This window comes from Heloderma suspectum, chromosome 4 (assembly GCF_057233095.1).
Source record: "Heloderma suspectum isolate Gila_16-S chromosome 4, 16-S_ref, whole genome shotgun sequence".
Taxonomy (NCBI): domain Eukaryota; kingdom Metazoa; phylum Chordata; class Lepidosauria; order Squamata; family Helodermatidae; genus Heloderma; species Heloderma suspectum.
In genome coordinates, this window is record NC_139461.1 from 284,837,327 (window position 1) to 284,849,439 (window position 12,113).

Sequence of the window (12,113 nt, forward strand, 5' to 3'; positions counted from 1 at the left end):
TGTACTGTTTGTTAATTAATTAATTAATTAATTACATTTATATTCCGCCTTTGTCCTCCAAGGAACTCAAGGCAGCATACACAATTCTCCTCCTCCTCCATTTTATCCTCACAACAACAACAACCCTGTGAGGTAGGTTGGGCTGAGAGTCTGTGACTGGCCCAAAGTCACCCAGTGAGCTTCCATGGCCGAGTGGGCACTAGAACCCGGATCTCCCGACTCCCAGTCCAGCCCTCTAGCCACTACACCACACTGGCTCTTTATTAAAACTTCACTCTCTCTGGACTGAGGCAACAGAATATACAGCAGATGGCTCAGTGCACTGTAGGATCAAACACAAAGTTACAGGAAAAATGAGCCACTAAGTAAAGGGAAATGGTGCATTAACTCACTTGCTACAAAGCACTCGTCCAGCTGCTTGAAATAAAAGGCAACTTTGTCCAGCTCTGAGAGGGTGGCCTGAATATCTTCCAGCATGGTTCTCTCTTCTCTCTGAAGGAGAGATAAACAGGAAAAGATGGAGAGGTTTCAAGAAGGACAGATACCCACGAACAAACCCCTTTCTCTCCTAGGTGTGCGGAATCATGGGAGGAAAGGCAGATCCTTCCCCAAATCCAGGCAATGCAAGACCCAACTGCAGGATGTTTCCTGTGATGTGATTCTGGCTAAGGCTCTTCTTATAACACCTCACCTCATCTTTCACTGACAGGTATTCATGTTCCAAATTCCACTACCACAGATATATGGATGGAGGGCCATGGAATTCCCATCACTAAAAATCTACCAAACAAGCATCCGCCAAGCTGAACATGATCAAAGCTGAAACAAAATCCTGTACAAACCTGAGATTTGGCAAACACCCTGATTTCAAATGATATAATATATGCCTATGCTCTTCTCTTGTTTCTTTCACATCTGTGTAATAACATCAGGATATGCTTTTTAAAATTTGTTGGACCCAAAAAATAGAATCAAATGAACACTGAAACGATTTCATTTTCCCATGACTGGGGTTTTGGAGGGAAAAATATCCCAGCAAACATGAAAACAACCATCTCTGCTAGCTAAATTTTGTCAGCACTCTTTCAGCCAAAATTTCAAACTATCTTTTTGAATTTCTAGGTTCCATTTCTAGATCCATCCACATAGCCTAGCCATGTTTTGTGTCTCTCACTGCCTTCAATCCATGGGCTTGGTGCCTTTCTCCATTGCACACACGTTTGATGCAATGAGAGATACAGCTTCTTGCCAGCAGAGGGCAGACAACTACACACAATTTGCCACTGCGCACAGCCTTTTCTACGACGATATCTACAGCACCAGCTTCCAATGGTTTCAGACCCAGGACCCACCTTTCAGTTCAACCTGCAAATGAGGGCCCAGCTTTAAATTGTTAACCCCCCATCCACCTTTTCGTCTCTAGGGTCAAGAGAAGCCAAGAGGGATGGGCCTCCTGTTCCTTTAATAATTGCACAGAAGCAGGAATTTTGGCAAGTGCAGCTTGTCATGCAGGGGTGAGAGAAGTTTAAACATCTGTAGCTGCCTTACACTAAGTGAGGTGATTGGTCCATGTAGCTCAGTATTGTCAGGACTGAGTGGCCTCACACATGGATCTTCCCAGCCACACCAGGAGATGCCAGGGACTGAGCCTGGGAACTTCTGCATGCAAAGCAGGTGTTCTACCACTGATTTGCTCTTGCTGAAATTTCCTCTTAACTATGCAAAGTACAACTGCCCTGACTTCCATTGCAGCTGGTCATCTCTGACTGAAGAAAATGCAGCGATAGGGAGCTTGTGGTCCTCCTGATGCCATTGAGACTACGACAACCATCATCCCTGATTATTGGCCATGCTGCCTAGGGCTGATGGGAGTTGAAGTCCAACAACATCTGGATGGATGAAGATTCCCCCCCTCTGCTTGACAGGGCAACTTGCTACAATGATCAGCAAAATGTAACCAGTCAACAAAGAAGGACAAAATCCAAGACAGCGTACAAGCCCGTTTCCTGTCTTCTCACATATTGGGAGCACTTAGGTGAGTCAGAGGAGATCTTTTTTTTTTGAGCCAAAATTTGGCTCATGCCCCCTTCACACATACTCTCCCGCATCTGGAAACACCTTCCTGCTGCGGGGTGAGCATGGATTCCGCAAGCAGGGGGTGGGGGACTAATGATCTGCCTCTGTCACTCACCTCCGTGGCAGGGAGCCAGTTGGCTGAGACAGATGAGACTGGCCACACCCACTGGTTGAGCTGCTCATGCACATATCACAGCTGCATAAGAGAACACTAGAGGGGCGTGCTCCCCACCCCACTGGGTGTGTGTGTGAAGGGGACCTGAGTGGGGATGTATGAGGATTTCATCTGCGTGCACAAACCATCAGAACTTGCCCTGTTCGCAACCCCAAACGCAAAAGCATTTTTCCGGAAAAGCACGCACATTGCCAAATTTCGGGTTTGAAAAATACACACTTTAAAATGCGCATTTCCCCAAAAATACATATTTTCATGCTTTAGTCAATGGGGGGAAAGTGCACACTTTTCCTGTTTGAAATGTGCACTTCTCCCATTCGAACAAAAAGAAAAACAGGTCACAAACAAAAGCAGGAGCAAGGTGAACTGAGCTCTGAAGTAGAGTTTGGAAAATCTTGGCCAGCTTGAGCATCCCTGATTCTCCCATTCCTAGACCTCAGTCATTATGTTGAAAGGAAAAGATACAATGCCGCAAATTTTCCTAGCCTCTGAAAATGCCTCCAGGGCAGGCAGAACAACTTGCTGAGGAGATGAGTAAGGGGGAAACGGTACAGGTCCTTGTTTTTTTGTTTTTGCTTGAGGGAACCATAGTCCACCCTTACCACGCTGGGGGAGAGCAAGGACTGGTAGCTGAGCAACACCCCTGTGGCTGCGATCTGCTCTAGCCACTTCTTGCTGGCTTCCCTGCTGCTCTCTTCATACTCCCCATTGTTGTTATATCTGTAGTTGAGAGCACCCAACAGCTGCTCGGAGAACGTGCAGATGGCAGCCACCAGAGCCTGGCAGAAAATGGCATCTCGTCTCAGTTGCAGATCTGTGTCTGGGAAAGAGAAGAGCATACAGGTATTAGGAAGGACTGACTAGAGTAGTCTTCCTCAACATGGTGCTCTCCAAATGTTTCGGACCTAGTTATTTATTTTATTACATTTCTATACCACCCAATAGCCAGACTTTGCCAACCTGGCACTCCCCCAGATGTGTTGGACTGCAACTCCCATAATTCCTAGCCAGTATGGCTGTGCTGGCTGGGAATTATGGGAGTTGCAGTCCAACACATCTGGGGGAGGTGCCAGGTTGGGGAAGGCTGCTCTGGGCGATTCACGACATGACAAAACATAATATAAAACCTTTAACGTACAAAAGTTTGAAATAGATGAAAACAATTAACAATATACTACCAGGACCTAATAAAAAAACTAATATTAAAAAGCCCCATTGTATGCTGTCAATGCCTGGGAGTAGAGGAAAGTCTTAACCTGGCACTGAAAAGATGACAGTGTTGGCACCAGGTGGACCTCACTGAGGAGAACATTTAAAAATCAGGGGGCCACCACTGCGAAGGCCCTCTCCATTACTTCCATCCTCCCATTCTCCTTCGGATAAGGCTACTGGAGGAGGGCCTCAGATGTTGATCATAGCATATGGGTAGGTTCCTACCGGAACATGTACTCCATCAGGTATTATGGTTCTGACCTATATAAAGCTTTATAGGTCAAAATCAGCACCTTGAACTGGGCTTGGAAAAGTACAAGCAGCCAGTACAAGTGGGCCAGAATTGGTGTTATATGCTCTGACCTTCTGGGCTCTGCTATCAATTTGGCTGCCACAAGACTGGACTTCAACTTTCATCAGCCCCTCTAGCATTGTCAGTGGTCAGGAATGCTGGGAGATGTAGTCCAAAACAGCTTGAAGACACCAAGTTGGAGAAGTCTGGAGAAGAGTTATTGTTTATTTCATTGTCTGAGCCTGTTTCCCCAATAGTTATTCCACCTTCTTATTCGTGTGGCCTGTAAAAGATGCTTCATAGCAAACCAAGCAACCAAACGTTCTAATATGATAGCAAAGGGTTTATGTTATCCCAGAGAAATGCTCAGTTTCCCACAAGAGCAGTGAGCAAATGGGGAAGAAAGGAGGATCAGCCTATAAACAAGGTGTCCAGTATCATCACTGATGTAATACAGAAGCATGATAAGTGCTGTTCTGCCAATACTGCGGTGCTATCAAATGTACAATGAGAGCAATAGCTTAGCACTGTTTTCCCTGAAACAGAAGAAAAAAAATATTCTTGCAATTGCAGGCCTGTCCTTAAGTAGTGAAACAGAAGGAGGTGAGCATCCAAAGTAGATCCAAAGTAGATCACAAAGAAGAGAAACAGGTTCTCAGGATGCAAAAATAAATGTATTAGGAAGCCCAATGCATTTTGGCCTTTTTCTTATTTTTAGGCCTTCTTCGGGGGGCTATAACATTAATGGTAATAAAAATTACAAATAGGACAACACACATCATTAAAACATTACTGAAATACAAATTGCCACAAGGGCTTATAGATAGATAACATTATTTTAAAAAACATATAAAACTTGCCTTACAGATAAGAATAACATATAAGTTCATACTTCCTAGAGAAAAATTCTGCAGAATAAGTATGTTTTAATTATGTGTGTTGTCCTATTTGTAATTTTTATTACCATAAATGTTACAGCCCCCTGAAGAAGGCCTAAAATAAGAAAAAGGCCAAAATGCATTGGGCTTCCTACAATAAATTTATTCTTGCATCCTGACAACCCGTTTCTCTTCTTTGTGATGTCCTTACATAGTGCTTGTGGGGTCATGTGCAAACAGCATCAAATCAAGGAGGTGTTTTACCTGTGCATTTCAGCAAGGCCAAAAGCAGCTGGTTCTTTCCATCTAGAAAGGAAAGAAAAAAAGAAAAACATAAATAAAGACGGCTGCATAATCAACTTCTACTTAATTAAAACTCCAATTCATGCTAGGTGCTAAGTCCCAGTAAGAGGTGCTGGGAGCCAAGCTGGTTTGGAAATCATACCCTGCACCTAGAAGGTTGTAGTTACTTAGTGAGAAGAGTACATTACTCTGCACATGCTCGGGGGGGGGGTACACATATTTGAAATTATGTCATCGGTTTCCACCCCCTTCATGGATCACTGCCTTGTTGTGGCGAAGGGGCTTGCGTAACTCAGTGAAGCCATAAGCTATGCCGTGCAGGGCCACCCAAGACGGACAGGTCATGGCAGAGGGTTCTGACAAAATGTGGTCCACTGGAGAAGGAAATGGCAACCCACTCCAGTATTCTTGCCAAGAAAACCCCATGGAACGTATCACAAGGCTAAAAGAGATGACGCCGGAAGATGAGCCCCTCAGGTCGGAAGGTGTCCAATATGCTACTGGGGAAGAGCAGAGGGTATTTCCAAGTAGCGCCAGAAAGAGTGAAGCGGCTGGGCCAAAGCCGAAAGGACACTCAGCTGTGGATGTGTCTGGTGGTGAAAAGAAAATCCGATGCTGTAAAGAACAATATTGTTTAGGAACCTGGAATGTCAGATCAATGAATCAAGGTAAGCTGGAGGTGGTCAAACATGAGATGGCAAGATTGAACATCGACATCTTGGGAATCAGCGAACTAAAATGGACAGGCATGGGCGAATTTAATTCAGGTGACCATCATATCTACTATTGTGGGCAAGAATCCCTTAGAAGAAATGGAGTAGCACTCATAGTCAACAAAAGGGTGGGAAACGCAGTACTGGGGTACAATCTTAAAAATGATAGAATGATCTCAGTACGAATCCAAGGCAAACCATTCAACATCACAGTAATTCAAGTCTATGCCCCAACCACTGAGGCCGAAGAAGCTGAGGTTGATCGGTTCTATGAAGACCTACAACACCTTCTAGAACTAACACCAAAAAAAGATGTCCTCTTCATCATAGGGGATTGGAATGCTAAAGTAGGAAGTCAAGAAATCACTGGGATAACAGGCAGGCATGGCCTTGGTGTACAAAATGAAGCAGGACAAAAGCTAATAGAGTTTTGCCAAGAGAACATGCTGATCATAGCAAACACTCTTTTCCAACAGCACAAGAGGCGACTCTACACATGGACGTCACCAGATGGTCAATATCGAAATCAGATTGATTATGTCCTTTGCAGCCAAAGATGGAGAAGCTCCATACAGTCAGTAAAAACAAGACCTGGAGCTGACTGTGGCTCAGATCATGAGCTGCTTCTTGCAAAATTTCGGCTTAAATTGAAGAACATAGGGAAAACCACTAAACCGTTCAGGTATGACCTAAATCATATCCCTGATGAATATACAGTGGAGGTGAGGAATAGATTTCAGGGATTAGACCTGATAGACAGAGTGCCTGAGGAACTATGGACGGAGGTCCGTAACATTGTTCAGGAGGCAGCAACGAAATCCATCCCAAAGAAAAAGAAATGCAAGAAAGCCAAGTGGCTGTCTGATGAGGCTTTACAAGTAGCTGAGGAAAGAAGGGAAGCGAAAAGCAAGGGAGAAAGGGGAAGATATACCCAACTGAATGCAGAGTTCCAGAGAATAGCAAGGAGAGACAAGAAGGCCTTCTTAAATGAACAATGCAAAGAAATCGAGGAAAACAACAGAATGGGAAAGACTAGAGATCTCTTCAAGAAAATCGGAGATCTCAAGGGAACGTTTTGTGCAAAGACGGGCATGATAAAGGACAAAGAAGGCAGGGACCTAACAGAAGCAGATGAGATTAAGAAGAGGTGGCAAGAATACACAGAAGAACTATACAGGAAAGATCTGAATGTCCTTGATAGCCATGATAGTGCGGTCACTGAACTTGAGCCGGACATCCTAGAGAGTGAAGTCAAGTGGGCCTTAGGAAGCATTAGTAACAACAAAGCTAGCGGAGATGACAGTATTCCAGCCGAGCTATTTAAAATCCTAAAAGATGATGCTGTTAAAGTGCTGCATTCAATATGCCAACAAATCTGGAACACTCAACAGTGGCTACAAGACTGGAAAAGGTCAGTTTACATTCCAATTCCAAAGAAGGGCAACGCCAAAGAGTGTTCAAACTACCGCACCATTGCGCTCATTTCACATGCCAGCAAGGTGATGCTCAAAATCCTACAAGCTAGGCTTCAGCAGTATGCGAACCGAGAACTACCGGAAGTACAAGCTGGGTTTCGAAGAGGCAGAGGAACTAGAGATCAAATCGCCAACATTCGCTGCATCATGGAGAAAGCAAGAGAATTCCAGAACGTCTATTTCTGCTTCATTGACTACGCTAAAGCCTTTGATTGTGTGGATCACAACAAACTCTGGCAAATTCTTAAAGTGATGGGAGTACCAGACCACCTTACCTGTCTCCTGAGAAACCTGTACGAGGGTCAAGAAGCATCAGTAAGAACCAGACATGGAACAACCGATTGGTTCAAAATTGGGAAAGGAGTACGACAAGGCTGCATATTGTCACCCTGCTTATTTAACTTATATGCAGAGTACATCATGAGAAATGCCGGGTTGGATGAATCAGAGGTCGGAATTAAGATTGCTGGGAGAATTATCAACAACCTCCGATATGCAGACGATACCACCCTGATGGCAGAAAGCGAAGAGGATCTAAAGAGCCTCTTGTTGAGGGTGAAAGAGGAGAGTGCAAAAGCTGGTTTGAAACTCAACATTAAAAAAACGAAGATCATGGCATCTGGCCCCATCACTTCCTGGCATATAGAAGGGCAAGAAATGGAAGCAGTGACAGATTTTACTTTCTTGGGCTCCAAGATCACCGCAGACGGTGACTGTAGCCATGAAATTAAAAGACGCTTGCTCCTTGGGAGGAAAGCTATGGCCAACCTAGACAGCATAGTAAGAAGCAGAGACATCACCTTGCCGACAAAGGTCCGTCTAATCAAAGCTATGGTTTTCCCAGTAGTAATGTATGGCTGTGAGAGCTGGACTATAAGGAAGGCTGAGCGCCGAAGAATCGATGCTTTCGAACTGTGGTGCTGGAGAAGACTCTTACGAGTGCCCTGGACTGCAAGGAGGTCAAATCAGTCCATCCTAAAGGAAATCAACCCTGAGTGCTCATTGGAAGGACAGATAATGAAGCTGAAGCTCCAATATTTTGGCCACCTAATGCGAAGAGAAAACTCCCTGGAAAAGACCCTGATGCTGGGAAAGACTGAAGGCAAAAGGAGAAGGGGACGGCAGAGGATGAGATGGCTAGATAGCATCACGGATGCAATGAATATGAACTTGAGCACGCTCCGGGAAAGAGCGCAGGACAGGAAGGCCTGGCGTGCTATGGTCCATGGGGTCACGAAGAGTCGGACACGACTGAACGACTGAACAACAACATCGGTTTCCACACTAGGCCCAGCACTGAAAATAAGTTCCAAGTTCGAGCCCTTTCAAGCCCTTACTCTAACAAACAACTGTTTACTTGAGCAAACTGGGAAAGACACATCAATCAGACTTAAACGGCAGCTTCAAGTGCTTGATTGATTTCAAAATACTAGAACAAACTGTATTTATGGTGGAATACTTAGAGCAGGGAAGATGTGGCCCTCCAGATGTTATTGGACTGCAATACCCATCATCCCTCACCATTTGCCATGGTGGCTCAGGCTGATGGGAGCTGCAGTCCAGCAACAACTGGAGGGCCACAAGTTCCTCATCCCTGACTTAGAGAGGTGGCCATCACTTTCCCAAGCTTCCTAGATTCTGTGAATTCTTCAGCTTGAAGAAGGCTTTGTATTCCCTGAAGATATAGCAGGCAATTGTAACTACCCTTCTTTACTCAAATTAAAGCAAAGAGAATTTCCACATCTCAGGAAACTGAGTAAATGTAGGAGCTCCCCAAGTTAACTTCACAATGCGCAAGAAACAGGTGCAGTAAAGGGATTGTTACATCATCTAATAGTGTGGGTACTTGGCAAGAACTGTCAATTCAGAAGTTTCATCTTCTGAAAAAGGAATTCCGTGGAGGAATTCAGCCGGCCGACACTGAGTCCAATGAAAATGTGGTTACATGTGACAAAGAAAGTGGGGAGGGCCTGATTTCTGTGCTCATTCAGAGGACCCAAAAGCCTCTAAACAGGTCTAGGATAAGTTTTTGGGCCCCTAGGTACATTTGGCAATTGAAGGAACGTTCCTGGGCACAACCACAAAATGGGTGAGCTACAGCTGAAGGCATCGGCCTGCAGCTGCCACCTGCCATCTTCATTTCCCACAAATGTCTCTGAGCCTCACAGGGGCCCCAGAGGCATTATGGGGAAAGACAGTGGGAGCAACTAGAGCCCCTCCCTTTGCTTTGAGAAAATCCCAGTTGCCAGTAAGAAATGTTGTTATAAAAAAAAAAACAGTAGGAGGACTAGGGCACCTCAGTGGGTAACAAGAAATGTATACAAAGGCACACTAGTGCCCATGGGCATTACCTTGCCTACCCCTGCTCTAAGTATCAAAGTAGCCTGATGCCATTACTGGTTGGTGACGAGGCTTGTGAGGCCTGCACAGCACAAATCAACACATACACACCTACAATACACCTATCTGGTGTACAGCCTGAATTAGGGATGTCGTAGAAATCCACAATGGAACCAAATGAGTTCAGATTTTCATGAATCTGACCAGTATATTCCACAGCAGAATGGCTTTTCCCCATTCCATAGATTTGCAGACTGTTTTTCTAACTTTCCTGAATTTTGTGCAATTTTGTCATAGAAAAAAACCACAAAATTTAAAAAACCCAGCCAAAAATGCGAATTTCACCCATAGGCTAAAACACGAAAATGTGCATTTGGGACGAATTTGTGCATCTTTGCAGGACAAATTTGCACAAATACGCGTTTGCACAAATGCGGATACAAAAAAAATCCAATTCTGTGGATGGGCAGATGACGGAATAAAAGGCACCTGACAATCCACAAAACACAGACAGAATGGATTTTACACAATACGTACATCCCTAGCCAGAATATACCACAGACATAGTGCCTATCTGGTGACAGCGGAACTGTCTTTTGCTGCTGTGGCTGAGCCCTATACAGGAACTCTAGATGCTTATGTGCACACCTGCTATACACAAAGTTGCATCATGCAAAGGAGCATACAGAACTTCTGTTTATAAGTCAGAAATCTTATTTGTTAGAAGTCTCCAGCTGCTGAAGAAAGGCCAGGGATGCCATGCCAGAAAGTTCACCAGCCCACATCAGTGGAAAGGGTGAGCCCCCCCAGATTTACAAGGGCAGGGGCCATAGCTCAATAGTAGAGACCATGCTTTGTATTCAGAAAGTCCCAGGTTCAATCTTGGGCATCTCCAGGTAGATCTTAGAAAGATTCCAATCTGAAATCCTGGTCAGCCACTGCCAATTGCTGTGGACCAGGTTTCCCCAACTGGTGGTTTTCAGTTGTTTGGGACTTCAGCCCCAGCCAGCATGGCCAATGGTCAGGAATGCTGGGAACTGTAGTACAAAACATCTGGAGGGCACCATGTTGGGGAAGGCTGGTGTAGACAATACTGAGCTAGATGGACCAATGGCCTGACTCAGTTGAGACATTTTCCTGTGTTTCAAACTCCCAAACTACCACCAATTTTCAGTTTAGGAGGAATTCAGCAGCAGCTGTCAATTTTTGCTTGTTCGCTCTGTAGCTCTGCCCCTTTTGGCCACTTCTCTCTCTGCTAACTCTTTCATAATTCTAAACTTAATAATAGGGGTCTTTCCCAGCAGTCACAGACCTTCCACGTATTTCTGTATGGTCTCAACGAGGTTCTTGATACGGAGCGGAAGATTCCAGGGATCTTCTTGGATGCTGATTTGAATCTTGTTCCTGCTCCGAATTGTGGTTTCCTCCTTCTGCTTAAATTCTGCAGAACAAGAGAGATCTTAGCCCAGGGGAACTGAACAATCCAGAGTAGTTCAAAACAGCAAGTGTCCAATTACTGCACTAATCTCAACCAAGCCCACTCCTCTGTGAAGGAAGAAGGCCCACCAAACTGGCCCTGATGAAGAAAAAAAAAACATAACTTCACTGGGAAGTCTGTACTGTGCAGCAACGTTAACCTGCAAGTTAGCAATGCAAATATATGGACAAATTAAAGCAGTAAAACCTAAGCTAAGTCTGGAACTAGATTTTTTTAGGATTTAACGGCAGCCACTCAAAGTGGCAGCCCCATATCTCCTCCTCCTAGCTCCCTTGTAATCAGTGTACTCCTCTGTCTTGTAATCAGTGAACTCTGCGCTTTCCTGTCCCCACTCTGTTCGCCTGGCTGCCACTTGCAGGAGCAGGGAAACTTGGAGCACACTGGCATCATGGTACATTATGTGCTTGGGATTGACATAATGAGCTGGTTTGCACATCATGCCAAGCCACAGTGGGTTGTTACCGTAGATGGTTACAGGGTGGCTTAGTGTGACATCTGAACCTGGAGTGGTTTTTCCATTGTGGGTTGTTTTTGCAAACAAGCCATCCTGAGAACCCATGGCTTATAGTACAATTATTTAGGGTGGCTTGTTCTCAGGGTGGCTTTTTGTGATGTCCAAACACGGCAGGGCAATTTTATTGTGGGTTGTTGGGAACAGCTAGCGAGCCAGCTGGCAAGAGCAACAAAACCCCCTGCTGCTCCTCGTGACCTCGCTAGTGCTGCGCCATCCTCCCTCATCCTTTCTCAGTGCCCTCTGCCCCGTGCTCCTAAAAACTGAGAACAAAGGACACAGGAGAGTGTCCAAAATGTGCAATTTTCATAATTCGTTTGAAATTTGTTTTTTAAAAAAAGTTCGGTCCTGCGCAAGGGTGCATGAGTGAATTTATTTATTTATTTATTACATTTCTACATCACCCAATGATCAAAGCTCTATATCCACTGCTAGGAAATTTGCCTGATTTCCCCCTCAGTTTTACTGCTTTGCCATGAGATTCGCACAATTTCCCCCTCTGTTTTACTGCTTTGTCATGAAATTTGTGTATGTTCAGTGATCCTGCTCACTGCTGTGTAACGCATATGTATATGTGACAGTGAGCAATGGTGGACAGTGGAGAGAAGCAACAAGCATGAAGAGGGGGCAGGAGAGGGGA

At 44.9% G+C, this 12,113-nt stretch overlaps 1 protein-coding gene across 2 annotated transcripts in view; it reads right to left on the reverse strand.

Moving 5' to 3' along the window:
- Positions 1 to 12,113, reverse strand: part of PREX1 (phosphatidylinositol-3,4,5-trisphosphate dependent Rac exchange factor 1) — a 335,075-nt gene that overhangs the window by 15,480 nt on the left and 307,482 nt on the right. For both annotated transcript variants that reach the window (XM_084854076.1, XM_084854075.1), the window contains 4 exons: positions 10,777 to 10,905; positions 4,898 to 4,939; positions 2,854 to 3,071; positions 393 to 492 (listed from right to left, as the gene is read on the reverse strand). In XM_084854076.1, coding sequence (XP_084710202.1) covers positions 393 to 492; positions 2,854 to 3,071; positions 4,898 to 4,939; positions 10,777 to 10,905 — 489 coding nt within the window. The remainder of the gene's footprint in view (positions 1 to 392; positions 493 to 2,853; positions 3,072 to 4,897; positions 4,940 to 10,776; positions 10,906 to 12,113) is intronic.